The sequence below is a fragment of the Mesoplodon bidens genome (genome assembly GCF_964165515.1).
Source record: "Mesoplodon bidens genome assembly, chromosome: 11".
Taxonomy (NCBI): domain Eukaryota; kingdom Metazoa; phylum Chordata; class Mammalia; order Artiodactyla; family Ziphiidae; genus Mesoplodon; species Mesoplodon bidens.
This window is the reverse complement of record NC_138167.1, coordinates 95532815-95557254: the sequence shown is the minus strand read 5'-3', so window position 1 is coordinate 95557254 and position 24440 is coordinate 95532815. Positions and strand designations below refer to the sequence as shown.

At 40.3% G+C, this 24440-nt stretch overlaps 1 protein-coding gene across 7 annotated transcripts in view; it reads right to left on the bottom strand.

Moving 5' to 3' along the window:
* Window positions 1-2307: 2307 nt before the first annotated feature.
* Window positions 2308-24440, bottom strand: part of LIN7A (lin-7 homolog A, crumbs cell polarity complex component) — a 245147-nt gene continuing 223014 nt past the window's right edge. For all 7 annotated transcript variants that reach the window (XM_081249927.1, XM_081249932.1, XM_081249928.1 and 4 more), the window contains 2 exons: window positions 11959-12177; window positions 2308-4655 (listed from right to left, as the gene is read on the bottom strand). In XM_081249927.1, the coding sequence (XP_081106053.1) occupies window positions 11959-12177 (219 nt within the window). In that variant the 3' untranslated portion in view covers window positions 2308-4655. The remainder of the gene's footprint in view (window positions 4656-11958; window positions 12178-24440) is intronic.

Here is a 24440-nt window from a genome sequence, read left to right as displayed (position 1 = left end):
TCTGGGTACACTGAGCAGCATTTTTGAGTGGTGTGTTTAGAAGAGCAGTTCACATAAATATGTGCAGAGTCTTTCATGGTTTCCATGGGGTAAGGGATTTCATTTCTTCTATTAGCTGTGAAGAAGGATCCATTAGACAGTAACCCTAGTTATTGCTAGAACAAGTGTTGAGGAGCCCCTCACAGCAAACTCCATGGGGGCGCCGCATCTGTCTTGTTTGCCATTGTATTTCCAAAACGTAGCATATGCTAGGTATACAATAAATATTTGTTAGATGAATAAACACATGGAAAAGTCTTAATTGCTATGTGATTAATCTTTAGCTCAGGTACATTCTAAGAATCAAATAAGAAAGGAGAAGTGATCTTTTGAAAGCAGGAAAAGATTCAGAGATGGTGTCTCCAATTACAATGAAAACCTTAGAGAAAAGTGGTTAATATATATTGAAGGAATATTAATAATATGTTTGATGATATGAATTTTCTTTTTTAAAAATGAAAATATTTTACAAAATTTATAAATGGAGCTCCATGTTTGGATCATCCTTGTCATATAACTCAGGAACCTTTCATAAGTAACTAGAAAGGTTGAGTTTTATTCATTGTAAAAACTCTGAATCCCTAAACATTCCTATCTAAGTGTTCTCAAACCCTTGAAGCCTTTGAAGTAATCGATTCCAAATTCATATATCTAAAAAATATTTATAAAGAGTCAATTCTGGTTCTAATTATGTAATTCAGAAATTATAATTCCAATCAGGATAATATAAATTGGTGAAATTTTTCAAATTATCAGAAGGCAAAATTCATTTTTTTTTGTCTAATTTCATTCATTTATTTAGTTGTCCATTCATTCAACAAATATTAATTGAGCGCCTCTACTGTGCTGGCATTATCCCAGATGCTAGGGATACAGCAGTCCACAAGGCGGTTATAGCCCTTTCTCAGGGATTTTATGATCTAGAGAGGGATGAGATGTGTAGGACTACCCCATGTTTCAGGAGATTTTGCCTTACGTTGGCCTCCCTGAATCTTTAGAGCACTGATTTCTACTTCATGATGCTGTTAAAGCTGGTCTTACTAACAGGCTGTGTCTGTGTGATAAACCCAAACTAGCCAAAAGATGAGAAATTCAAGCATTATTCACACATCCACAAATATCTATAGATGTTAAACATAATGTAGACAAAGTATTCCAACGTCTCAGTCCTATGGGCACAGCTGAGTAAAATGAACTGAGATCAGATCAGTTTGATTTGTCATGGTTGAAAACTGCATTTGTAAATTGGTATAACCCATCCCTAGCCAAGTTCTTCAGAGACAGCCTTGAATTCTTAAAAAGCTCCTGAATGATAGATTTTGTATTGAGATCTTAGCATCGTCTTAAAAGATAGTGTAGTTCACAGAACTAGAGAATTCCCTATTGGTTACATGATGGAGGAAGCGCAAAGTCTGTTAGTCTTTCCAAAGTCAATTGTCATTTAAGCTCATTATCTCCCTGTGGATGTTCTATTTCAAATGGCAACAGAATCAAAATGTAAATGCTTCAGTGAAAAGGTTTAAGGATTCTCTTACTGAACTATGCTGTGTATTCTGCCTTCAAAATCACAGCAGGAAAGAGTTTAGAAAAATCTGGCCACCAATTAGGTCAAGGGAAAGAATTAAAATTCAGCAGGATCACTGATGAATAGTCACAACAGATTTTCCCCCAACTTTTACTATCTCATTTGTTTATAGTAAAGCTTCATGTAAGAGCAACATGATATGTCTTTTTTTTTTTTTTTTTTTTTTTTGCGGTACGCGGGCCTCTCACTGGTGTGGCCTCTCCCGTTGCGGAGCACAGGCTCCGGATGCGCAGGCTCAGCGGCCATGGCTCACGGGCCCAGACGCTCCGCGGCATGTGGGATCTTCCCCAACCGGGGCACGAACCCGTGTACCCTGCATCGGCAGGCGGACTCTCAACCACTGCGCCACCAGGGAAGCCCCATATGTCTTTATTTTAATATGATTTTGGACTTGTCAGTGGCTCTAATATGATCAGTAATAATAAAAGGCATTAATACAAGTTGTGGTAATTTTCTTCCTTTTCCCTCTGGCTTCAGTGAACCTTTAGACAACCACAAGCAGCCTCTCTAAGTCTTAGGTATGGCTACTTTTGACGAAAACTTTAGGGGAAGGCTTTCAACTACTAGATTTTACTGAAGAAAGCTGGCCATCTGACTGGTCATTTGTAAACAGGACTAGTGTGACCTGTAATCTGTCCTTAGATGCCTTAGGTGTGATGGATTGCCCCTTCACTTGGACAAACGACTTGGCATACATTTATTAGCAGAAAACATTATGCAAATGAAGCATAAAATACAAAGGTTTCCAGAAAACACATGTAAGCTGTCTGCCCATTTGACAGTTGCTTCTGTAACACCATGACAATATTTATATTGACATGAAAACATATGATAATTTAATACTAACCAACCACTTACGGCTAAACGAAAACATACCTTAAGCTCCAAATTTATACAGTGTACTGAGATGTGTTGAAATGACCATTTCCTCATCACAAGGGTGCAATGATTTCCCTTTATGAGAGTCTGTGGCATAGCCTGAATACCTTGAATATTTTTCTGTTAAATGATAACTAAAATATATGTTTTATTAGATTTTTCTTATAAAAATGGGAACTACCTCTTTCAAACTGAATAATACTCCTGTATTCTTCATTCATTCCCTTAGTCATGCTTACCTCTTCTGTAACCCTATTTTACATAACATGCAGGGTCCTCACCCCTGCTCCACCCCCACCCCAGTTCTCTCTAGTAAAAAATGATACATGTTCAAGAATGGGAATCTGTTACCACGGCAGGACATTGCTGAAATAGGTGCACCTCCTGGTTTCCTTACTGTTTGTCCTCTGTTGAGTGACGGGCTATGAAGAGTAGGCAGAACTTGGTATTGACAATAACAGCACCCGACAGGGCAAAATGAAACATGCGGGGTAGTTCCAATTGGTTTTATTTTCAAGAAGACAGTTCCTAAACTGAGCTTCATAAATTTCTAATTTGAGGGACTATCTGAAATGTGAAATTTATTGTCCCTTGGGGAATGGGTTTCTTCATCTGAGAAAACGGAATATTCAAATATTTGCCTCAAGTTTTAATGATCTCTCTAGAATGTTTCAACTGGACATTTATTCTTTCTTCAGGTACATTTGTGTGGCTAAGGTATTTAAGTGCCCATATAATTATTGCTTCCTGCTAATCCCATAAAGTAAAATCAGACTTATGTGCCTAGATTCACCATAAGTTAAAAGGTATGATCAGTATAGATGATTCTAACAGATCATTTTATAGTAAATGATACTTTCTGAAAGATGATATCTCACTGTCTGTTTACCTACATGAATATGTGTAATGAAGCAGGTATATTTTTACCCTAGAAGCAGTAATATCTTTTCATTCACAACATTAATATCTCTGGTTTCCATATGCCTAATTTTAAGAGGAATAATACTTTTGATCTTACATTGCCAAACATATCCAGTTTATACTTGGGAAAAATGATCTAGATTTTGTATGACATATATTTGTGTATATATATATATGCACATCCATAATTTAGTTTTGTAAAGCCCTAAGCTTTAAAATATCAGACAGACTTCTATGACAGCACATCAGTGTAGGTAAAAAGAGTTTAGATTTCTCCAGTTTATCAATCAAAAATATAAAATTAACAAAAAATACTGAGAGCAGGGTTATTTATAAATATCATAGGAGGATCAGTTCATGAAGCCGGGTCCTTTGCTAGTATTCTCTTACCAGATTCATAACACTTGGTAAGAAAAGACCTAAGTTTGTAACAAATACACTCTGATGATATATATTTTGTGGAATAAAAGACATTATATTCTGTTAGAATTAATAAGAATAGATACAAGCAAGACTTAAATGAAAAAAAAAAACAGTACTAGAGTTCTCTATCCTTGCTTTTAACTAACTAAAAGTTGAGTTGAAATTGCCCACTCTATTAATGCATAATTCATGGAAACAGAAAATAAAAAGCCAAATGCTTCTAGAACCTGAATTGAGTATAAATATAGTATAGTAACTTGCCATTTTCAAGAGGGGAACAGAGGTTGAATTTGCAATTAACTGGAATTCTAATTCAGACAAGTCAGCAATACAGATGTGGAACAGGTCCCCGTGAGGGGCAATGTGTAGGTTTCTTTTAAGTGGCAACAACCTTGAACTGATGCAGTTTGAACTATAGCCTAATGAGAGATTTGTTAATCTCTGGAAAAGCTATAGACCCAAGATTCACTTAACCCTGGCCCTGGTGATTTATCTGAAAGTCATGGACTTTATTCTTCTTATACTGTTTCAGTCTGCAGACTGGAAAACCTCTCCCTTTACACACTGAGAATTCCCACTGCAGTGAATGGAAGGTCTGTGTGTGTAAAGAGCACGTGAGCAGCGGGGGTTCAGCCCCAGAGAAAGAAGGTGTCAAGTTGCCTTTGTAAAGAATTTATACACCACGTGTTCACAGTTTCTTGACAGGTATAATGATCAGTGTTGTCTTTTCCTTTACTATGTGCTGGGATTCTGAAGCACGGTTTCAAACTTGTGACTATTGGGTGTTTGATCAAGTAGCTTCAAGGACCTGAAAGGGGGGGGGAGATTGAAGAGAAATCAGTGATTAGTATTCAACTACAATAAGCTAAAAATATCAAAGAAGCATGTGCTATGTGAGAACAGCAAGGAGTATTTTGGGCGCTATCATTCATGCACAGCCTTCCACATGTGAAAAAACTGTTTGATGTCTGCAAAGGAAGTAATTACCAAATGAGGATGGAAGAGACACAGTTATTCCCTAAGATTAAAGTTTAAAAAATCAGTTTGGAAACATTTCAAATGTAAAACATTTCTTCCTCCCAATTCCAGATGACTCTGTGTTTCTTCACGAAGGAAAAGAAGAGATAACCTTTATATATTATGACTCTTAAGGTGCTTAGTGTTGCTCCTGCTGAGACACATGCAAGCAAAGCCTCTCTCTGATAGGCTGGAAGCACCAATATCCCTTCAGTAAAGCAGATAGTAGGCCTGTCTCTTCTCCTACGAGGTCAGCCAGCCTGACACAGAGTAGAACAGAGTAAGCAGGTGCCCCATGTGGTCACATTTGGGGAGCAGCCTCCCCAAACATTCCCCCAGACCTGTCACTTTTCTACCATTATGGAGTCATTGCTTTCAGAAAGAACAGTGGTTTTCGATCTTTGTTTTTAAAGCGGCGGATATTTTTATTTCAATGAACGCAGAGCATCACATACAAAAAACATTTTTAACGAACTGTTCTGGTTGAGTGAAAGTGTGCGTGGGGGGTAGGTTTGCAACCTGCCTACTCTGCATCAGCACTCTCCAGCCACCAAGCCTTCTAGAGAAATGCCTAAAAGCACCTTGGGCCCACCGCGTGGAACTGAAAGTCAAGCAGGAGGCCGCTGTACGTCTTCAGGAGTCACCTAACAAGATACTGCATAGAAGTATCCTCTGCCATTAACATTCTAACGACTCCACTACTACCGCTACCAGTACTACTGAGCGCTCACCAACTGCCACATAGTTTGTGAAGAGCTGTACATAGTTTTTCTTACTTAATCTCCATAACAGACCATTTTCATGAGTCTCACATTGAATAACTTCCTTCAAGTCCCTTAGCTACCAGGTGACAGAGCTGCCATGTGACCGAGTTTTTAATCCATTAACTTATCACACAGGTACATGTCCTCAGGGAATGGGACTTCGAGCAGATGACTTTTAGTAAGAGTCCTGGGTCTCTTCCTCTACCCAGAGGGGGAGTAGGCCCGAGGGATCTACCAGCAGCTGAGAGAGCACTGGGCATCCAAACTGTGCATCACTGAGGTACCCACTGGGAAGAACCACCTGCACCAAATGCTCTCACGATTCCCCTCATTCCCATGACTTACAATTGAACAGATGGATGATGCCTTGTTTCTTTCTAAATAAAGGCCTCATTTCCACATTAGTTTAACTTTTGTTGATCAAACGGCTTCGCTAATTTTTCAATGAGCCACTGTGGTAGGCAGAATAATGGCCCCTGAAATATGTCCACGTTCTAATCCCCAGAACCTGTGAATATGTTAGATTCCACGGTAAGGGAACTTAGAGTTGTAGATGGAAGTAAGCTTGCTAAACAGCTGATGTTAAAATAGGGAGAGTATCCTGAATTGTCCAGGTGGGTCCAATGTAATTAGAAGTGGAAGACGGTGAGAGAAGAGAGACTCGGGGAAGGGGATGTGATGACAGAAGCAGAGGTCAGAGTGATGCGATGTGAGGATGCGACCGTCACTGGTGGTTTGGAGGGTGAGGAATGGAACCAGGAGGCAAGGAATGCAGGCATCCCCTGGAAGGTGGAAAAGGCAAGGAAATGAATCTTCCCCTAGAGCCTCTGAAAGCCCAGCGAGACTGTCTTGGGCTTCTGTCCTACAGTATTACAAGAAAATTAATTTGTATTCTTTTAAGCCATTAAATGTGTTTTGTAATTTTTAGGGCAGCAACAGGAAACAAACAGAGCTGTAATGGCGACGTACTTTGAAGCACAGGGCACTGTCTTAGAGGGAAGTGGTGAGGGTTAGCGCCAACTCTAAGCAGTGTGAGACTGAATTCCTGGAAAGCTCATGTGAATGTGTCCATGAGGCGGGATGGGATATGAAAGGGCAGGTGCCATTGAAGAAAGAGGAAGAGCAGCACAGCTGTTAAAAGAAAGAGGCTTTGAAGCCCACATCCCTGGGTTTGAATCATGGCCCTATAACTTCTTAGCTGTGAAATAAGTAGACTTAAAAAAATCCTACATGACTCAGTTTCCTTCTTTAAAAAGAGATTAAAATAGTACCTAATACTCATAGGATTTTTGTAAAGATTAAGTAATTCTATATACATGAAGCATTCAGAAGAGTTCTTGGCATACCCAATTTCTTAATAGATTTTATCCAGCATTATGATTATTATAATAATTTGTGGTGCAGTTTTCTGCTTGATAACTCTGGGTTCCTTGAATTCAGTGTTATCAGAATTATCCTTTGGGACCTCTCAGTAAGTGGGCTGGCAGTTCTGGCAGTGGTTGCCTGGATCAGACCATGAGGCCCGTGGCTGTGGCAGTGGAAATGGAAGGCATAGAACAATAAATCGCAGATAAAATAAGGGACGTGGGGGCCTGAAGAGCAAGAGGAAAAAGAAAGTCAGCGAGGCTACTGGCAAAGGCTGGCTGCTTTGTAAATCTGCTAAGATGCAGCCTGTATTTGAATGTAAATGAATTCTTCACCCTGGATCCGCCAATAGAAGGTCAGAGAAATTAAACAAGCTTTTGGTCTTGACTTCCTCAGAATAGTGACATCTCAAAAAGTATTCCTCCTCTTTCTTACTTTTATTCTTTGGGAATCTGAGTGAAATATGGATTTATATAAGTTACACTTTTAAAAATGAGATGCTGGGGCTTCCCTGGTGGCGCAGTGGTTCAGAGTCCGCCTGCCGATGCAGGGGACACGGGTTCATGCCCCGGTCCGGGAAGATCCCACATGCCACGGAGCGGCTGGGCCCGTGAGCCATGGCTGTTGAGCCTGCGCTTCTGGAGCCTGTGCTCCGCAACGGGAGAGGCCACAACAGTGACAGGCCCGCGTACCGCAAAAAAAAAAAAAAAAAAAAATGAGATGATGGGCTTCCCTGGTGGTGCAGTGGTTGAGAATCCACCTGCCAATGCAGGGGACATGGGTTCGAGCCCTGGTTCGGGAGGATCCCACATGCAGCAGAGCAACTAAGCCCATGTGCCACAACTCCTGAGCCTGCGCTCTAGAGCCTGCAAGCCACAACTCCTGAGCCCGCGTGCCACAACTACTGAAGCCCGCGCGCCTAGAGCCCGTGCTCCGCAACAAGAGAAGCCACCGCAATGAGAAGCCTGCGCACCGCAACGAAGAGTAGCCCCTGCTCGCCGCAACTAGCGAAAGCCCACAGGCAGCAACGAAGACCCAATGCAGCCAAAAGTAAAAATAAATAAAACAAAATAAAATAAATGAGATGCTTATGGGGTGGGGGACAAAATAGGTGAAGGGGGATTAAGAGGTACAAGCTTCCAGTTATAAAATAAATAAATCATGGGACAATGTATAGCATAGGGAATATAGTCAATAATACTGTAATAACACTGTATGGTGGCAGGTAGTAACTAGACTTATCGTGATGATCAATTTATAATGCATATAAATGTCAAATCACTATGCTGTATGCCTAAAACTTAATAATCAAAGTCAACTACACTTCAGTAAAAAAAGAAAAAGAAAAAAAAAAAACTCTTAAAGCTGAATAAATGGGACACTTTCTCAAAAAAAGTGGGTATAGTATTAAAAAGAAACCTATATTCATATTATCTGCTTAGGTTTCTGTAATGTAATTATGTAGTGATCATATTTACTACATTTAAGAAATGTAGTATATTGTTCCTGATTAACAAAGATGGAAGTTAGGGAAAAAGACAACTGAGATTCACTTCAGGAGAAGTTTAAAATTAAAAGTAGGCATAAGACACGTTTTCCACACACTACTTGCATTCAACCTATTTTCCATCTGTATGCACCACTGACCATTGCTAGTTACTTAATAACTTCTACCATCTCAGACAAAATATTATTTCTAATTTATAGAACAGAAGTTACATTTCATGTGATAAACAGTAAGACAATATCTGACAAGTATTTTTGCTTTACCTGGTCTTTGCTTGACCTGTCAAACTTAAAAAAAAAAAAATCAGAGATCTGTTCAAAGTAAATAGTTTCAGATCTCTTCTCAAAAGCAACCACAGTATGAGTCAGCAAGTGTAACAAATCCCATTTAATCCTTAAAAAATCTAATTAATTAAAAGTTGAACAAGAGCTAACGTAGGTCTCTTTGACTGAATCCACCATAAAATCCATGGATGACATGAGAGAGTTGTACTTTGCTTGTACTTGGAATGGTCACTACAGTTTCATCTCAAGGGTCCATGATCCTGTGCACCACAAGTGCTGTCTTGGCAGGCATAGATATAAATTTCATGTTCACTTAAACAGAGCTTTACCGTATCCCGCGCAACAAATAAACATGGTTTTAAATGCCTTTTATTAAAATTGTTACTCTTCGATAATGAAACAGTAGGAAATTCTCAAGTGATTTAATGAAGACTGATGGAAGAGAGAAATGGAATTGAGTATATGGCCCAGCAGTATTTATGGCCAAGTTGTATACTTCCAAAGATGACTGAATGAGCATAAATACTGGAAGCTTTTAGTAAGACCTCAGAAGTCGGAAGGGCAACATACTTCTTTTAAAACACTTTAAAACAATTTTACTATGGGCCAGTGTGGTAGAACAATTTAGGAGAATTGGTACAAGTCTGTATTATTGAGAATGGAAGAAAAAATCTGTTCAGGAAAAGAGTGTCAATGTTTGACTGAAGAATACTGGATTGTTATTATTAGCAAAAAGACCTTTGCAAGGATTCTGAAAGTACAAATGTGAAGTATCTTTACGTTTGAAACGGATTAGAGAGAAGAAGGATATGGACAAAATGACTTGTCTGTATGCATCCAAATCATTCCGTCATCCCAGTCCAAACCACCATATCTCTTGCCTGGACTCCTATATAATAGTCTCCTAATTGGTCTCTGTTTTCACTCTTACCCTGCAATAATCTATTCTCCCCAAAGCAGCCACAGTGATCTTTTTTAACACTTTCTTTTAACACTTTTTAAAATTATGTCACTCTTTTGCTTAAAAACCTTCAGTGGTTTCCACTGCAATAACATCTAACTTCCCTAAGCAGTTTAAAAAGCTCTCTATAACCTGGCCCCCATCTATCTAACTGTCCTCTCACTCTTTATTGCCTAACTACCTCAGCTTTCTTTCTATTCCTCAAATGTCAAATAGGCTCACATCTGCCTCAGAGCTACTGTACTGGCTATTTCCTCCTCTTCTTATGCTCATTTCCTGGCTTCGCATTGTCATTCAACCTCAGCTTAAATGTTACCTCCTTTGAGGGGTCTTCCCTGATCACCTCACAGAAGGTCATCACCTAGCCAGTCTCTATCAAAGCACATTATTTTAACTCTACAAAGTACTGGTCTCAATAGGGTATTTTTTTATCTACTTGTTAATTAACTATCTCCTCCAACCAGAATGTAAACACCATGACAGCAAGGATTTTGCTCTGCTCATGCTGTTTCTACAGCCCACTGAACAGTGCCTGGCCCATCACGGTAACAAATAAATATTTATTGTTAAATATATATGCTGTCTATAAGAGACCCACTTCAGACCTAGAGACACATACAGACTGAAAGTAAGGGGATGGAAAAAGATATTCCATGCAAATGGAAACCAAAAGAAAGCTGGAGTAGTAATTCTCGTATCAGACAAAATAGACTTTAAAATAAAGACTATCAGAAGAGACAAAGAAGGACACTACATAATGATCAAGGGATCGATCCAAGAAGAAGATATAACAATTGTAAATATTTATGCACCCAACATAGGAGCACCTCAATACATAAGGCAAATGCAAACAGCCATAAAAGGGGAAATCGACAGTAACGCATTCATAGTAGGGGACTTTAACACCCCACTTTCACCAATGGACAGATCATCCAAAATGAAAATAAATGTAGGTTTTAGAATGGAATGTAATTTTAGATAAAGACACCAAACTGTGATATATATATAACAAAACTAGCAGGCTATAAAAGAAAGATAGTTGAATCCCCAGAACTCTCTGAGAATAAATCCCATACTCTTTTTACTTCCCCATGCAGCTTCTTTTCATGAGTGGCACAAAAAAGTTGAAAATCTCTTTTCGAATTCAGTGTGTGCAAACAGTAATCTGATATTGAATGAGTTAAAACCACCATTACCCATTGTCATCTTCCCAAGAACATTTGAACCTCATTTCAAATACACATTTGCAGACATCATAGCATAGAGGTGTATAACAATATGAACTGTCTCTTCCAAAGGATAGCAAGGAAAACTTACGTAACTCCAGAATTTCTGATGTTGGCACATGAAATACTTGGCAAAATAAGAAGGGAAAATAATTCTATGCTACTTGCAAGTGTGGTTGTGGGGAATCCACTGAAACTATTGCAGCTTCGTATCATTCATCTAAAAACATGGTGTTTTAGTGATACTTACTGTGAAGGGTTTTTTGAGGAATAACATGTGAGAAGAGCCTAGCACAAAACAGGCACTTCAGAGATGGTGATTCTCACTCTTAACATTTTTTCTTGAATTTTCTTAAAAACATGTAGCAAAACCTGATTTAGCATTCTTTGTCACAAAGTGGAATTTAGAAAAAAGGCAGGTATACCTTAGACACATTTTAAGTGAGCACCCAGAGAGAATTTCAAAATCTCTCAGAGCATAAACACTGGCAGGTCTCTACTTCATTCTTTTCAGTGGAGCAGTTTTCTAGTAAACTGTTTCAGTGTTCTAAAGGGGATCTTCCCAGGATCAGCACTATACGGTTTAGTTTGTACACTGTGCAAAGGCAACTGGCCAAGGAGGTGAGGGGGGATGGAATCTAGCCCACACTCTTGTCATATAGCCATGTGCCTGAGGATCTGGGTGTGCACAGAGGCTGCATTTTTGTAATTTGTATAAAGGCATCATATAGTGTGTACCTGGCCTTCCTAAATAATATCATTTTTCAAAAATACCTTACATTTGCAGGGAATATGGCTGAATGACACATAAAGTAAGCAACTGTCTTGTTTACATTTTCTGAGGTCATTTTGTTTGTTTGTTTGATTTTGTTTGGATTATTAAATCTAGTAATTATGTTCCAGCTGTCTAAGAAACTATATTTAAAAAAACAAACAAAAAAAAAACATGTAAGGGACTTTCCTTGTATAGAAGAAGGCACCTCTTACCTATGACATGTGGTTTTGCTGTGTTTGTTGCTGCCGCTGCTGTTGCTGTTGTTGAATTAGCAATTGTTGCTGCTGCCGACGCCGGGCTGTCCGTAGCTTTTCAAAGCGAGCCTCCATTTCTTCCAAGACTTTCGGGGTGTATCGGACCACCAGCTTGACGCTGTCCTTAGCAGCCTTGAGTAGTTCCACAGCTTTCTCATGGTGTTCTCCTTCCACACTCTGAAAAGACAGTGACATTTCTTAAAGGGGAGAGTTTCCATGTTCTTTTCTCGAGAGCCAAATGTGACATTAGTATCATAGTACAATCCTAGTCTGAAATTTCAAGAAGATATGGCAAATGAGATGTATTGCCATTGTTATTATTTATTACATTTGTAGCTGAATCATGGGCAGGTTAGGCTGCACTGGGGTACAGGATGCATTGAATGGAAGTTCAAGTTAGGAGGGTGAGAAACAGTGAAGAACTAAACAATAACACTAACATTGAGAATGGAATTTCTAAATTTCACCTGGAAGAGTAAATGCACTAGTCTGGACACTTTGGAAAAAATATAAAAATAGTAACGAATGGGGACTTTGCCTATCTGATATTAACATTTATTAGGAATCTAGGGCTTCCCTGGTGGCGCAGTGGTTGAGAATCTGCCTGCCAATGCAGGGGACACGGGTTCGAGCCCTGGTCTGGGAAGATCTCACATGCCACGGAGCAACTAGGCCCGTGAGCCACAACTACTGAGCCTGCACGTCTGGAGCCTGTGCTCCCAACAAGAGAGGCCGCGATAGTGAGAGGCCCGTGCACCGCGATGAAGAGTGGCCCCCGCTTGCTCCAACTAGAGAAAGCCCTCGCACAGAAATGAAGACCCAACACAGCCAAAAAAAAAAAAAAAAAAAAAAAATCTAGGGCTTCCCTGGTGGCGCAGTGGTTGAGAATCTGCCTGCCAATGCAGGGGATATGGGTTTGAGCCCTCGTCTGGGAAGATCCCACATGCCGCGGAGCAACTGGGCCCGTGAGCCACAACTACTGAGCCTGTGAGTCTGGAGCCTGTGCTCCGCAACAAGAGAGGCCGCGATAGTGAGAGGCCCACGCACTGTGATGAAGAGTGGCCCCCGCTTGCCACAACTAGAGAAAGCCCTCGCACAGAAACGAAGACCCAACACAGCCAAAAATAAATAAATTTATAAAATTGTTATATTAAAAAAAATCTACAATGCTTAAAGCAGTCTTATTGGTGTAGTAAGGAACAGTAGAACAAAACAGAGTCTAGAAGTAGATCCATCATATATAAGTCTTGATTGTATGATAAATGTGAAATTTGGACCAAAGGGGAAAAGGACTGTTAAATAATGATGCTGAAACAACTAAAATAAAGCACAGGTCAGTGTTCATCATCTTGCAATGCATAAAGGAATTCTTAAGTAAAAATACCAAGAAAACCCCCCACAAAAATCAGATTTAAGGATTGTAAGTTTCTATGTCTCACACACCATGAAAGGTCAAATAAACTATAAAAAATGTTTTCAATACACGACAGTCAATTTGTTAATATTCTTCAAATGAAGAGCTCTTACAAGACAGTAAAGATCTAAGCAAAATAGGCAAGAGAACTCATGGACAAATAATAATTTTAAAATGCCCAATAAACCTATGAAGAAATGTCCAAGATCCCTAATAATTAAAGAAATATAGATGAAAAATATTTCATTTTTAATTTAAAAATGGTAAAGATGCATTTTTAAATATGGTGTATTGACAAGGACATAAGGAAAAGGTACTCATATACTGTTAATAATATAACACAAACTGGTACAGTTTTTCTGGAGGGCACTATCGTTACGCATTGGATAAACCCTTCATAAATGAAGATTTTTACTTTCAGGAACATTTACTAAGGATATAATCAGATTTACACACACACCTATAAAACAGATGTGATGTTACAGAAAGCAAAAAATAAATCAATTCTTGGCTTTTGAGTTTCAGAAATACTCTTTGGACGTCCTGGCACAGACAATAGCTGGGGAAACTATGTTTACTATAGGTAAACTCGAAGAGGCTCTTCCCCACCCCTTTAAGGTTTCTCCAGGTTGGGATTAGGGAGTAGTAAAAGAGAAGAAAAGTTGTAATCAGACATAAGAGAACCCTGAGAAAAGGAGGCAGTCCTTCCCTTTCAGCTGACCCCCAGGGTAGATGACGTAACTCCTATTTTATAGGATCCAAGCGCAAAGGCCTTGTTGACTTGCTTCCTGGGTAAAGCTCGGGGGAGACGTGTGTGTGACGTGACAGGGACCAAGAGAGGCTTAACCACTTGCCAGAATACCGAAGAGTGGCCCTGAAGTGGCAGAGAAGGCCACCCAAACTGGTTGAGATCACATCTTCACAAGCCAGGGAGAAGGGGGGCTAAAATGAATATTATCTTGAGTTACAAAAAATAATTTGCATTTCAAGCACACAAATTATATCTTGACATTCCTAATGACGACTGTTATACAGATTTGGAGACTTAAGAATTGTGTTCCGTTCTGTCATTTGCTTCAGCGAGGTGGATGTGGACTGCAGGAAAAAAAGGCTTTGAACTTAGCAATGAGATAGCCATTGGTGGCCTTCAGTCATTTGTCCGAAAACCAGGCAGATACTAAGGGTTTAAGAAATGACTGTGGAGAGCCCTGGAGGCAACTTATATAACCATTCCTCTGCCAAGTCTGGGTTAAATAGAGAGCAAGGGGTTATACACAGCTGTTGAGCAGAGTGAAGTTTTATCTGTGGCTGAAGCCTAGGAAAATAGGCTTATTCACTGATTAATTTATTCCTTTAATTATTCACTCAGTCATTGACTTGGACGCTCAACAGATGTTTATTAAGCATTTATTTTACCAGTCATGTTCTACTAAGTTCTCTGGAAGAACATGGACAGGGGAAAACTTTGACAACTTTGTACAACACAAACTCGGTTTTCAGTGTGCTCGTCATTTCTTTGTAATTTGTCCCAAGGTGAATTGTTAATGTATTAACAATTAATGTATGGAATTCTCCTTTAAAAGGAAAACTGGGTGATTTGCTTGTTCATACCCTTCTCTAGTTTCTTTTCTAATATTAAAACTTACATGTTTATATGTTTTAATAACAATGGTTCACCCATTTTCTAGGCCAGATGATTAGTCTCCAGACTTCTTTTTGGCTTTTGTTCCATTTGCTTTCATTTAATAGGGTTGGAAATTCTAGGCCGGACCTTTGGAGGCCCATTATCCCAGTTTAGGCACTCTGCCTACAATTTAGAGTTGCCACAGGAGGGCTGTGGGACTAATACACGGGACCATCAGGCTCTCACCATAGAGAATGGTTGAGAAACACGGCTGGTGTGCCGTACTCAGCCCTGCAGAACTGGCAGGATTACCTCTCTCACCCACAGTGCTGCTCTCCCCAATACAGTTAGCAACTGATAAAAAGCAGACTCCATGGGAGCTTCCCTGGTGGCGCAGTGGTTGAGAGTCTGCCTGACGATACAGGGGACGCGGGTTCGTGCCCCAGTCCAGGAAGATCCCACGTGGCGCGGAGCGGCTGGGCCTGTGAGCCATGGCCTCTGGGCCTGCGCATCCAGAACCTGTGCTCCGCAACAGGAGAGGCCACAACAGTGAGAAACCCACGTACTGCAAAAAAAAAAAAAGCAGGCTCCACGGTCTTTGAATCCAGAATTTTGCCTCAGTGCTGTATCTTTGGTTTAGACGGTGACTCAGATTCTTTCGGGCTCGGCAGAGTTAACGGGTCTCCGAGTCTGACTCTACCTTCTCCCTCTGTCTTTCCCACCAGGGCACAGAACCCACACGGGATCTGGGCAGTGTCACACTTCTTCATTTCTACTACTAAAAATGCTGTGTTAAAAATAATACAAATTATATGATTAAGCAGTATAACAGAAACTAAGAGGTAACTCAGAGATTTGAAGAAATATAAGCATGTTTATAAGACTATCATTTCAAACACTCAATAACTTTGTTTTTAAAATTGTTTTCAGAAAAATCTTGAGGATTATTCTGGGTGGCTCTCTTTTCCCACTGGCTTTGCCTACTTTATAAATACTTTGGGGGGCATATGTTTGTCTTCTTAAACTATAATTTATCTCTGGAGTGCTTTTAGTCCTTCAGTATAACTTTTTAATAAGAATAAGGCAGTTTTCTCTCCTTTCTTTCCCTTTTAAAGTAAGAACAAAAAAGCAGACAACCTTTCCATGGAGTTCCTGTTCCATGCATAAAAAAAGCTATCTGATCAGTTAGGGTATACACGCTGAGGAACAAACACCTGTCAGCAGGTATTCCCTTAGCCCTCAAAGTTTATCATTTATTCCTACTTTTGACCTAGTCTCTCTCACTCTTAATGAAACTATGCCTCATTTCAAGCTAAATATTTAAAACATGTTTTGAAATAGTTTATTTGTAAACAGTTAAGCTTTCTATTACAGATATATATGTGTGTATACACACACACACACACACACACACACATCCTCCTGATTCAGGAATTGTCCTTTATAACAATTAGCTCAGTTTGAGCAGTCATTGAAAACCTGTAACACCAGCTTTTCACATAGGATGAAAACGTGGCCCTTAGGTGATTTGAGGAGACCAGGGAAAACTTCCAATTTCAAAGTGAAATTCCCTCCTCTATTAAAAAAACCCTGAGCTTTATACTTTCCATAAGAGCTTTCTATACTTTCTAAAAGAAATTCTGTAGTTTTAGATTTCATCCTCTTGCTTTAAGAGTTTATTGTACCTACTGCAATTTGAGGAAGTCATTAGCATGGATTAATTTAACAAGGCTTTCCAACAGACATCTGGTAAAAGTTGGATGTCATTAAGGAGGTGAGGGGTGGTGAGGAAGGCATGGGGGTATACTAGGTATCCAGGAAATTTAGACCAAAGAGAAGTGGTCTGAAAAAAGAAAAGCCCCTAAAGAGAAATATTACCTACTCCATAGTAGTGCCTAGTCTGGCCACGAGCCTTTACCAAAGTAAATTAAAATGCACAGGAAGGGGCTTCCCTGGTGGCGCAGTGGTTGAGAATCTGCCTGCCAATGCAGGGGACATGGGTTCGAGCCCTCGTCTGGGAGGATCCCACATGCCCCAGAGCGACTGGGCCCGTGAGCCACAACTACTGAGACTGCGCATCTGGAGCCTGTGCTCCGCAACAAGAGAGGCCGCGACAGTGAGAGGCCCATGCACCGCAATGAAGAGTGGCCCCCGCTCGCCACAACTAGAGAAAGCCCTCGCACAGAAACGAAGACCCAACACAGCCAAAAATAAATAAATAAATAAATAAATTTAAAAAAAATGCACAGGAAGAATGGACATTCCCATCCTGAAAATATTTCTTTCCCCTGCTAAATTTTAAAAAAACACACATAGAAATCAAAATGAAAAGCACAGTTCAAGTGGTTTCATTAATATTACCATTTCCAAATGCATAAATACAAACTAATAAAATACTAAACTGAAGAAAAACCGTAAGAACTGGATCTTCTAAAATGTTAATATATAAAGGAATATATTTTCATTCAGGAAGCTGGGAAAAATGATCTCAGTAAATAACCAGATGCATACTTGTTTCATTAGCAATCTCATGTAGTAGTAGTAGTAGTAAAGCTCCGGGAAATTTTAAAGTTAGTTACTTTGATGCAAATTTGGCAAGTCAGTGGCTGATAAATGAACCAACTTTTAAACATTGTTGCATTCTGATTTTTCAGTTTTCCCCCCCACACACAATAATGAGTTATCAAAATGGCTGCTATTTCTTGGTACACTCAATATCTTGGTTGATCAAGAATCCCCTCTAATATGAGAGAACTTTGGATTACACTGCATACATGAATTTGCTCACAATATGTGCTCTCCCCCCGTTATAGAAAAACCAGTTGTTAAATTTTGACCTTGGCTAGACCTCAGATGGAAGAGATGCCTGCCCTGGAAAGGGATCTCAATATCTGTGCACAATCAGTTTCCCAATGGCCCATGCCCAGGTCTTCATGTTCATGTGGTTCTTTCTCTGTGAGGACTACATGGACATAATCCTGATCCAGCTTGCTGATAAGTTGCTTAAACACTTCGTTGGATAACCGAGAGTTGGCTATACCTCTCAGTTACTGTAGATATCTAGAGCCAGGTTTATGCATAGGCTCCTAAATGCATCAGTCATTCTTTTGGATTAAGGACCAAATAATGTTATCAGGAAATAAAATGATATCAAAGATATTGAGTTATGTTAGTACAATTAAGTAGCTCACAAACTCAGAACATCATACCTGCAAAGGCCCTTAGAAGCAACCTCGTTCTCCTTGCACCTTAATACATAAGGAAATAAAGACCAAGAGTGGCTGTGACTTGGTCCATTTTATAAATTTGTTAGTTGCAGTGCTGGATTAGAACTCATTGTTCTTTTTTTTTTTTTTTTTTTTTGCGGTACGCGGGCCTCTCACTGTTGTGGCCTCTCCCGTTGCGGAGCACAGGCTCCGGATGCGCAGGCTCAGCGGCCATGGCTCACGGGCCCAGCCGCTCCGCGGCATGTGGGATCTTCCTGGACGGGGGCACAAACCTGTGTCCCCTGCATCGGCAGGCGGACTCTCAACCACTGCGCCCCCAGGGAAGCCCAGAACTCATTATTCTTGATGACTGCTCTTTCAACAACCTCATTCTGCTTTTTTAGATTAACTACTTCAGATAATGGTGGGTCGGTTTTTACATGATGCGAAAGGATAGAAACTAATGATAAGGATGTGTCAACTCCTAGCTCTAAAGTGTATGAGTTGGCCAGTGAAGAAGCAGAATAAGACTATGCTATTAGTGCGTTATTATTCTTAACTTTGAAAAGGTCCAATATAGCCAAAGACAGACCTACTCCTTTCCCACAAAGGTAACAGTGACTGATCATTTTGTTCTTATGATAGTTTTGCTTTTAGTCCGTGAAGGTGTTTTGATATTATTTTAAGAGTGTGTGTGTCTATACATAATAAATGTGGGTGTGTGTGGGGGGGGTATGTGTGTATACTCTAACATTCATTGAGCACTTATTGAGTGCAAGGCACTGTTAGCTGCTTTGTAATGGAGAGGTAATAGACAGCTTAAGAAATTTGTCCCAAGTCCCCAGCTAGTCAGTGGAACAGATGGAACTTAACTGAGATCTGTTTCCAGAGACTAGGCTCTTACCTACTAATCCATAGCCTTAAATAAGATAATAAAGAGAAAGTAAATATCATATCAGTGGTTCTCCTATTCATGGGTATTTTCAGACCAGTTGTTCTTGAGCCTGGATGTACACAGAAATCAACTTAAACACTTTTAAAATATAGAGACCTAGGTTGTATCCCAGACTTGCCATATCAAGGTCCACAGCAATATGAGCTAGGTGATACAGCCAGCCAGTCACTGATGTGCAGATTAGTGTTTAGACATAGTGCCCTAGACTATAACCACCTCAAACAGTAAATGCCATCTTAAGAGTGTCTTTACTATGTTACTCCAGGAAAGAGGACTGGATAGGTGAGACAAATCTTACAATTTTGCCTTGGTGTAGCTCTGTAGTCAGCACTTTTGGTCATTAAAAAAATACATATTGACTGGATGTTTAATTCAGAATGGACTATCAAACAAAATTGAGTTATTTGCAGTGAGGTGGATGGACCTAGAGTCTGTCATACAGAGTGAAGTAAGTCAGAAAGAGAAAGACAAATACCGTATGCTAACACGTATATATGGAATCTAAAAAAAAAAAAAAAAAAAAAAAAGGTTATGAAGAACCTAGGGGCAGGACAGGGATAAAGACACAGACGTAGAGAATGGACTTGAGGGCACGGGGAGGGGGAGGGGGAAGGGTAAGCTGGGACAAAGTGAGAGTGTGGCATGGACCTATATACACTACCAAATGTATAATAGATAGCTAGTGGGAAGCAGCTGCATAGCACAGGGAGATCAGCTCAGTGCTTTGTGTCCACCTAGAGGGGCGGTATAGGGAGGGTGGGAGGGAGGGAGACGCAAGAGGGAAGAGATATGGGGATATATGTGTATGTAGAGCTGATTCACTTTGTTATAAAGCAGAAACTCACACACCACTGTAAAGCAATTATACTCCAATAAAGATGTTTAAAAAAAAGAACTATCTCCACACAAGTAATAGGATGTATTCAGAAAAAAACCTTTATGACTCTTTGATCCTTTCCTTTTCTCAAACATGTTAATATCCTGTTCTAAATGTATTCTCTTTTCCTGAAGAAAAGTGGCAAGTATAAGAAGTATTACATTTATCCTCTGGAAAAAATATGCTAATTCCCTCCCATAGTACTTTGTTCCTGCCTAAATGCTAATATCTATTTCAGTGCGCTGTAATTTATTAGTTTTCAACCATTCTGCTGTCACTAGACTGTCCGAGGGCAAGATGAGTCTTATTTATCTCTGTGCCCAGCATCTACTGTGTGCTCAATAAACACTTAGTCAATGAATCAGCCATACACACACACACATTTATATATATATATATATATATTTTAACATCTTTATTGGAGTATAATTGCTTTACAATGGTGTGTGAGTTTCTGCTGTATAACAAAGTGAATCAGTTATACATATACATATGTTCCCATATCTCTTTCCTCTTGCGTCTCCCTCCCACCCTCCCTATCCCACCCCTCTACGTGGTCACAAAGCACCGAGCTGATCTCCCTGTGCTATGCGGCTGCTAAGGAGCCAGTACTGCCCAAGTTTGAATTTGAGCTTCTTAACTTAGCAGCTTTGTGAGCTCAGACAAGCTGCTTAGCATCCCCATGCCTCAATTTTCTCATCTGTAAAAAGGGTATCATAGAGTGTCTACTTTATAGAATCATTATGGGCGTTACATTTATTGATAATATACACAAGGCACTTGGAAGAGCACCTGACACTTTAAAAAGGGTCCAAAAAATGTTAGCTGTTTGTTGAACTGTTTCCTGGGTGATCATGTTACTGTGGGGCTTCAGGTGCTTAAGGACAATAACAGCAACAACAAAATATAATTTGCCTTTGGAATAGGTAGAAGTTTCTTGTATATTATCTAGGAAGCCAAAGGAAATGTATTTACTAAATTAATTATGTATGGAGTTTGTTGGAAGAAGGTTTGAAACTACTTAGGTAAATCAACTGCTTCTAATCACAGTCAAGTAATTTAGAAGCATCATTTCCATACATACAGTTGATATGCTAATTACAAATGATCATCATTTATTCATGAAAAACTGCTCTCTCAGTCCCTCCACAGTGCCAGACTTCGTTAGGGAAAGGAAGCGTGTGCAGGAGATTCTCTTGATAGGAGCATGCATAATGTGAGCAAACTTGAGAGGGGAAAATCATCAAATAACCAAACACTACAAGAGAGCAAAGAGGTTAATGAGGAAAAAAAGTGTATATAATTATACACATTTTTATCCTGTGAGAGTAGTTATACATATAAAATTTTTTGAACCATGGAAGTAGAGAATGCACAGCACTAGCAGTCGGCCCAGGGGCAGAAATTTTAAAGCAAGCAGAAGCTTTAAGAAAAAAATCAGTGCCAGCAATCACAGATCTAACATTTGGTTGATCTGAGCCTACCTTTTCAGATCCGGAGACTAAAACTGGAAACAAATACAGCTACTACATGTCAGTTGTGATGCTTTAGAGTAACTCTGCTTAACCCTCAATGTTCGGGCACCAACAGGAGGAAAAACAATTCCTGATGGTTGTTGGGATAAATACAACACACACACACACACACACACACACACACATACATGTATACCTATACATATACACTCAATAAACATATATATACATGCACACACATACACACACATGCACACACATATACGCATACACATACACACAGCCATCTTCAAGAGTACAAATGTGAACACTAGACATCTGGAACCAGAACAAAGCTGTGTGGAAAAATATTCCTAGAAAATGAGATCTTTAAATCGGTCTGTTAATTTTTGAGTGGTAGGTTTCACCCGGCAAGTCGAGTTACAAGGTACACTTCCATTCACACTGATTCACACCGATTTGTGCTTCCAAAATACGTGCTCTGCCCACCCACACTCTCCCAAGCCGTGACACTCTGTGACACTCAACCCCCCCAGGGGCAGAGCCTCTCGCAAATGTTCAGAAGCAGGAATATCAAAATTGCCGACTCTCGATATTTGCTTCCAGGTCTGGTTTGGCCTGAGAGGGGGGCTGTGGAGGTGATGATAACATACCCACCAAGAATCCCCTCCCTCATACTCATACGTGCTGCTATTACAGCTCCACTTAAACATGCAAATACATCTCAGTCACTAAAATCTAGTGTGGTTCCTAATCAAATCGTCAAACCAACCCTTAGTACAGCCAGTGTGACAGGGCAGGAAGGCCAGGGATTTGGATTAGGAGGATCCCGGTTTGAGTCATAAGAAATCACTGTCGAAGAGTGTGACCTTTAGAGAATGACCTCACCTCTTTGTGTCTCAGGTCTCCGGTGGACACTGTCCTGGTTTTAGGACTGAAAGTCCCAGAAAATACCTCAGTCCTGGGCAAACCTAGACAGTTGGTCACTGATTAAGACGCAGGAAAATGTAAAGATTGAAGAATGCATAGGAGTGCTTGGTACATGACAGATCTTCAGTAAATGTTTGTTTTTGCAGTAGCCCTTGTGGAATTTGAATTTTCAGTGGACATAGGGGGAAGCAATTTTATCAAAGAAGGATGGGTCTGTTGAACACCAAAGGGCAGCATGAGGAGAGGAAAGGGAAGGGAAGGAGGGATCTGAGTTAAGAGAAAGGTTTGGAAGAATAGGTTCGAGGGCAGGGGAGTCATTTTTGCTCAGCAGCCATAGCTCACGGGCTCCAGATGCGCAGGCTCAGTGGCCATGACTCACGGGCCCAGCCGCTCCACGGCATGTGGGATCCTCCCGGACCGGGGCATGAACCCGCATCGGCAGGCGGACTCTCAACCACTGTGCCACCAGGGAAGCCCTGCCAACACCCTAAAGACAGACCTAGTACTATGGAGCATTATCTCCTCCTGGTACTGTAGAATCCCAGGGATGATGGAGCCTGGCTTAAATGGCAAAGCTAGTTTAGGAGGAGTATCCAGATTCAGGTGAGGCTTTTAAAATTGATGAACCAGGCCTGCATACCTGGACACTGGTTGGATCCCCGAGGACAAATACCAAAGCCCATCCTTCAGATAGTCTCCACTGATTTTTATGGCAGGTGGGTTATGATGTGATGCAGACAGGACCAACACTGGAAGGTTCTTTGAAAGACTTTGCAACCTAGAAAAAGGCTTATTAGCCTATAGGAAGTTCTGGGGAAGTCTCCTTTCACTAAGCATGGCATACATCATCCCATCTCCTCTCCCTAGATGTCAGCTTGTATTATGCTGCAAGGACATCAGGATGCTGTCAACCAGAATAGTTTCCTTTTTTCCTTCAGTATCTTACGCTAGTGATCTCAGAGAGACCACTGTTTTCTAAGGGGTATCAATGGAGACAATAACAGGTCTCTGAAATTATTCAACCAAACCCTTCAAAGGGTACCCTTTATTATTTAACCTGTCTTAGAATCCTAGAAGCCCTGCCAATTATATAAAGCATAAAGGAGAAACACAACAAACCTAGGCAGAAGTTGTCCGAGTCCAGAGCTGTCAAATGTGTTTCCTGTACAGTGTAAAGCAGCAGGGACTTTTATGTTGCTTTGTACCATGAATAAGAAACAGTAATAATAGCTATAATGCTTAATTTAATTACAGAGACTCAAAATTACAGATGCCTTCTTGTAGGAGAAGGAGTGAAAATTTAAGGGATATCTCAGGTTTTACTGTCCAATATATCTCACTGGCTCTACATATAAATGTCTCTTCCAATTAAAAGCACACCACAGAAAATTCTTTGGATTTGTCACCAGTGACTTATACTAAGATTTTTCAGGTAATTCGACAAAATAAAACTGTACTTATTTTAAATGTTCTAACTGGCTCTAATCCCCAAAGATTCTTTTCACCCCTCCCCTCTGGCTCCTGCTATCACTAGCCATGCAGCCACCCAAACTAGGCATCCAGGGGATGCTGTTAACTCTCCCCTCAACCCACATCCAATTAACCACGGATACTGCTTGATATTTATTCTCCATTTACCAACTCATCTCATCCTCTCCTCCCTCTTACTTCTTACCATTTTAAAATATCCTCTAGTTTCTCTCTTGTCTAAATTCTTCTCCAGATTCTAGCCTGAGTCACTTGGTCTTCCTGTGTCCTTGCTGACAATCCAGTGACGGGCAGAAAGAACACAGTTCTGGTAGACCCTGTCCTTGAAGGCAGGGACTGAGCTACCTTGATTGTTTCTTCCCAGGACCCAGCACAGTGCACAGTACCCACCCAACCTGGTGAGTGCTGGCTTTGAAGGATAGGCCCAAAGATTACCAGCTGTGTACTGTAGGGAAACTTATTTCATTTCCT